A 6,541-nucleotide genomic window follows, 5' to 3' on the forward strand; every position below is an offset into this window, starting at 1 on the left:
TTAAACAACCCTCTGGACTTCAAAAAAGTCTCTTCAGTAGTGGAAGGATGTGCTCTCAATCCCTCTTGTGAGAGCACCGGAATCACAACTGGCTGCTTGACAATCATCGACAGTGGGACACTGGAGCTCACCAGGGAAGATGCCCCACATCCAGAGACAGAGGAGAGACCGCAGTGGGATGGTGGGAGGGGTGCAATCACAGTAGGGTCGAGTCCCATAACTGCTGGGTGGGTGACTCACAGACTGCAGAACACTTGTACCACAGAAGTCCACAAAATGGAATGAAGTTTCTGAGCCCCACATCAGGCTTCCCAACCTGGGGGTCCAGCAATGGGAGAAGGAATTCCTAGAGAATCAGACTTTGAAGGCTGCTGGGATTTGATTGCAGGACTTCGACAGGACTGGAGGAGGCAGGGACTCCATTCCTGGAGGGCACACACAGAGTAGTGTGTGCATCGGGACCCAGGAGGGGGAGCGGGGACACCAGGGGAGACTGAGCCAGGCCTGCCTGCTGGTGTTGGGAGGGGGCGGTCTCCTGCAAAGACAGGGGGCAGGCGGCTGTGGCTCACCATGGAGACGGGGACACTGGCAGTGGAAGTTCTCGGAAATGCAACTTGGCATGAGCCTTCAAAGAGACTGTCATTGGCCCCACCAAGGAGCCCGGATGGGCTCCAGTGTTGGGTTGCCTCAGGCCAAACAACGAACAGGGAGGGAACCCAGCCCCACCCATCAGCAGTCAAGTGGATTAAAGTTTTACTGAGCTCTGTCCACCACCAATCCTTTCCATCAGGAAACTTGCACAAGCCTCTTAGACAGTCTCATCCACCAGAGGGCAGACAGCAGAATCAAGAAGAACTACAATCCTGCAGCCTGTGGAACAAAAACCACATTCACAGAAAGCTAGACAAGATGAAAAGGCAGAGGGCTATGTACCAGATGAAGGAACAAGATGAAACCCCAGAAAAACAATTAAATGAAGTGGAGGCAGGCAACCTTCCAGAAAAAGAATTCAAAATAATGACAGTGAAGATGATCCAGGACATTGGAAAAAGAATGGGGGCAAAGATCAAGAAGCTGCAAGAAATGTTTAACAAAGACCTAGAAGAATTAAAGAACAAACAAACAGAGATGAACAATACAATGACTGAAATGAAAACTACACTAGAAGGAATCAATAGCAGAATAACTGAGGCAGAAGAACGGATAAGTGACCTGGAAGACAAAATGGTGGAATTCACTGCTGTGGAACAGAATAAAGAAAAAAGAATGAAAAGAAATAAAGATAGCCTAAGAGACCTCTGGGACAACATTAAATGCAACAACATTTGCATTATAGGGGTCCCAGAAGGAGAAGAGAGAGAAATGGGACCAGAGGAAATATTTGAAGAGAATATAGCTGAAAACTTCCCTAACATGGGAAAGGAAATAGCCACCCAAGTCCAGGAGATGCAGCGAGTCCCATAGAAGATAAACCCAAGGAGAAACATGCTGAGACACGTAGTAATCAAATTGGCAAAAAATAAGACAAAGAAAAATTATAGAAAGCAGCAAGGGAAAAGTGACAAATAACATACAAGGGAACTCCCATAAGGTTAACAGCTGATTTCTCAGCAGAAATTCTACAAGCCAGAAGGGAGTGGCATGATATATTTAAAGTGATGAAAGGGAAGAACCTAAAACCAAGATTACTCTACCCGGCAAGGATCTCATTCAGGTTTGATGGAGAAATCAAAAGCTTTACAGACAAGCAAAAGGTAAGAGAATTCAGCACCACCAAAGCAGCTCTACAACAAATGCTAAAGGAACTTCTCTAAGTGGGAAACACAAGAGAAGAAAAGGACCTACAAAAACAAACCCAAAACAATTAAGACAATGGTCATAGGAACATACATATCAATAATTACCTTAAATGTGAATGGATTAAATGCTCCAACCAAAAGACACAGGAGTGCTGAATGGATACAAAAACAAGACCCATATATATGCTGTCTACAAGAGACCCATTTCAGACCTAGGGACACAGACAGACTGTAAGTGAGGGGATAGAAAAAGATATTCTATGCAAATGGAAATCAAAAGAAAGCTGGAGTAGCAATACTCATATCAGATAAAATAGACTTTAAAATAAAGAATGTTACAAGAGACAAGGCAGGACACTACATAATGATCAAGGGATCAATCCAAGAAGAAGATATAACAATTATAAATATATATGCACCCCACATAGGAACACCTCAATACATAAAGATACTACTAATGGCTATAAAAGAGGAAATCGACAGTAACACAATAATAGTGGGGGACTTTAACACCTCACTTACACCAATGGACAGATCATCCAAAGTGAAAATAAATAAGGAAACACAAGCTTTAAATAACACAATAGACCAGATAGATTTAATTGATATTTATAGGACATTCCATCCAAAAACAGCAAATTACACTTTCTTCTCAAGTGTGCATGGAACATTCTCCAGGATAGATCACATCTTGGGTAACAAATCAAGTCTCAGTAAATTTATAAAATTTAAATCATATCAAGTATCTTTTCTGACCACAAAGCTATGAGATTAGAAATCAATTACAGGGAACAAAACATAAAAAACAGTGCTTCCCTGGTGGCACAGCAGTTGAGAGTCCACCTGCTGATGCAGGGGACACGGGTTCGTGCCCCGGTCCGGGAAGATCTCACATGCCGCGGAGCAGCTGGGCCCGTAAGCCATGGCCGCTGAGCCTGCGCATCCGGAGCCTGTGCTCCGCAACGGGAGTAGGCCACAACAGTAAGAGGCCCACGTACCGCAAGAAACAAAAACAACAACAACAACAAAAAAACATAAAAAACACAAACAAATGGAGGCTAAACAATACGTTATCAAATAACCAAGAGATCACTGAAGAAATTAAAGAAGAAATCAAAAAATACATAGAGAGAAACGACAATGAAAACACGATGATCCAAACCCTATGGGATACAGCAAAAGCAGTTCTAAGAGGGAATTTTATAGCTATACAAGCCTACCTCAAGAAACAAGAAAAATCACAAATAAACAATCTAACCTTACACCTAAAGGAGGTAGAGAAAGAGAAACAAACAAAACCCAAAGTTAGTAGAAGGAAAGAAATCATAAAGATCAGAGCAGAAATAAATGAAATAGAAACAAAGAAAACAATAGCAAAGATCAATAAAACTAAAAGTTTGTTCTTTGAGGAGATAAACAAAATTGATAAACCATTAGCCAGACTCATCATGAAAAAGAGGGAGAGGACTCAAATCAATAAAATTAAAAATGAAAAAGGAGAAGTTACAGCAGACACCGAAGAAATACAAAGCATCCTAAGAGACTATTACAAGCAACTCTATGCCAATAGAATGGACAACCTGGAAGAAATGGATAAATTCTTAGAAATGTATAACCTTCCAAGACTGAACCAGGAAGAAATAGAAAATATAAACAGACCAATCACAAGTAATGAAATTGAAACTGTGATTAAAAATCTTCCAACAGGGCTTCCCTGGTGGCGTAGTGCTTGAGAGTCTGCCTGCCGATGCAGAGGACATGGGTTCATGCCCTGGTCCGGGAGGGTCCCCCATGCCATGGAGTGGCTAGGCCCGTGAGCCATGGCTGCTGAGCCTGTGCAGCTGGAGCCTGGGCTCCCCAACAGTGAGAGGCCCGTGTACCGCAAAAAAAAAAAAAAAAAAATCTTCCAACAAACAAAAGTCCAGGACCAGATGGCTTCACAGGTGAATTCTATCAAACATTTAGAGAAGAGCTAACACCCATCCTTCTCAAACTCTTCCAAAAAATTGCAGAGGAAGGAACACTCCCAAACTCATTCTATGAGGCTGCCATCACCCTGATACCAAAACCAGACAAAGATACTACCAAAAAAGAAAATCACAAACCCATATCACTCATGAATATAGATGCAAAAATCCTCAACAAAATACTAGCAAACAGAATCCAACAACACATTAAAGGATCATACACCATGGTCAAGTGGGATTTATGCCAGGGATGCAAGGATTCTTCAATATATGCAAATCAATCAGTGTGATACACCATATTAACAAACTGAAGAAGTAAAACCATATGATCATCTCAATAGATACAGGGAAAGCTTTTGACAAAATTCAACACCCATTCATGATAAAAAACTCTCCAGAAAGTAGGCAGAGAGGGAGCCTACCTCAACATAATAAAGGCCATATACAACAAACCCACAGCAAACATCATTCTCAATGGTGAAAAACTGAAAGCATTTCCTCTAGGATCAGGAACAAGACAAGGATATCCACTCTCACCACTATTATTCAACATAGTTTTGGAAGTTCTAGCCATGGCAGTCAGAGAAGAAAAAGAAATAAAAGGAATCCAAATTGGAAAAGAAGTAAAACTTTCACTGTTTGCAGATGACATGATAATATACATAGAGAATCCTAAAGATGCCACCAGAAAACTACTACAGCTAATCAGTGAATTTGGTAAAGTTGCAGGATACAAAATTAATGCACAGAAATCTCTGTCATTCCTATACATTAAGGATGAAAAATCTGAAAGAGAAATTAAGGAAACACTCCCATTTACCATTGCAACAAAAAGAATAATATACCTAGGAGTAAACCTACCTAGGGAGAAAAAAGACCTGTATGCAGAAAACTATAAGACACTGATGAAAGAAATGAAAGATGATACCAGCAGATGGAGAGATATACCATGTTCTTGGTTTGGAAGAATCAATATTGTGAAAATGACTATATTACCCAAAGCAATCTACATATTCAATGCAATTCCTATCAAATTACCAATGGCATTTTTTTTACAGAACTAGAACAAAAAATCTTAAAATTTGTATGGAGACACAAAAGACCCCAAATAGCCAAAGCAGTCTTGAGGGAAAAAAACGGAGCTGGAGGAATCAGGCTCCCTGACTTCAGACTATCCTACAAAGCTACAGTAATCAAGGCAATATGGTACTGGCACAAAAACAGAAACATAGATCAATGGAACAGGATAGAAATCCCAGAGATAAACCCACGCACCTATAGTCAACTAATCTAAGAAAAAAGAGGCAAGGATATACAATGGAGAAAAGACAGTCTCCTCAATAAGTGGTGCTGGGAAAACTGGACAGCTACATGTAAAAGAATGAAATTAGAACACTCCCTAACACCATATACAAAAATAAACTCAAAATGGATTATAGACCTAATTGTAAGACTGGACACTACAAAATTCTTACAGGAAAACATAGGAAGAACACTCTTTGACATAAATCACAGCAAGATCTTTTTTGATCCACCTCCTAGAGTAAGTGAAATAAAAACAAAAATAAACAAATAGGACCGAATGAAATTTCAAAGCTTTTGCACAGCAAAGGAAACCATAAACAAGACGAAAAGACAACCCTCAGAATGGGAGAAAATATTTGCAAATGAATCAACGGACAAAGCATTAACCTCCAAAATATATAAACAGCTCATGCAGCTCAATATTAAGAAAACAAACAACCCAATCCAAAAATGGGTAGAAGCCCAAAATAGACATTTCTCCAAAGAAGACATACAGATGGCCAAGAAGCACATGAAAAGCTGCTCAGCATCACTAATTATTAGAGAAATGCAAATCAAAACTACAATGAGGTATCACCTCACACCAGTTAGAATGGGCATCATCAGAAAATCTACGAACAACAAATGTTGGAGAGGGTGTGGAGAAAAGGGAACCCTCTTGCACTGTTGGTGGGAATGTAAATTGATACAGCCACTATGGAGAACAGTATGGAGGTTCCTTAAAAAGCTAAAAATAGAATTACCATATTTTTCAGCAATCCCACTACTGGGAATATACCCAGAGAAAACCATAATTCAAAAAGACACATGCACCCCAATGTTCATTGCAGCACTATTTACAACACCCAGGTCATGGAAGCAACCTAAATGCCCATCGACAGACGAATGGATAAAGAAGTTGTGGTACTTATATACAATGGAATATTACTCAGCCATATAAAGGAACAAAATTGGGTCACTTGTTGAGAAGTGGTTGAATCTAGAGACTGTCATACAGAGTGAAATAAGTCAGAAAGAGAAAAACAAATATTGTATATTAACGCATGCATGTGGAACCTAGAAAAATGGTACAGATGAACCGGTTTGCAGGGCAGAAATTGAGACACAGATGTAGGGAACAAATGTATGGACACTAAGTGGGGAAATCCACGGTGGGGTGGGGTTGGTGGTGTGATGAACTGGACGATTGGGATTGACATGTATACACTGATGTGTATAAAATTGATGACTAATAAGAACCTGCTGTATAAAAAAATAAATTAAATAAAATTCAAAAATTAAAAAAAATATATTAGGACACACAAACTAGCAATACATAAAAATGGTAATAATATATGATAACCATGTTGGGCTTTTCCAGAATACAGATAATTTTAACTCTAAAAATAATGTGATTCACCACATTAACAGATTAAAGAAGAAAACACACACACACACACACACACACACACACACACACACACACACACA

The 6,541-nt window shown here is 39.8% G+C and overlaps 1 protein-coding gene across 1 annotated transcript in view; it reads right to left on the reverse strand.

Annotated features, from left to right (window-relative positions):
• LOC114893423 (transmembrane emp24 domain-containing protein 2-like) overlaps positions 1-6,541 on the reverse strand; it is a 7,180-nt gene continuing 639 nt past the window's right edge. The window contains exon 2 of the mRNA XM_029219206.1: positions 1-29. Within this exon, the coding sequence (XP_029075039.1) occupies positions 1-29 (29 nt within the window). The remainder of the gene's footprint in view (positions 30-6,541) is intronic.

The sequence above is a fragment of the Monodon monoceros genome, unplaced genomic scaffold, assembly GCF_005190385.1.
Source record: "Monodon monoceros isolate NGI ecotype Baffin Bay Population unplaced genomic scaffold, NGI_Narwhal_1 Super_Scaffold_12, whole genome shotgun sequence".
Lineage (NCBI taxonomy): Eukaryota > Metazoa > Chordata > Mammalia > Artiodactyla > Monodontidae > Monodon > Monodon monoceros.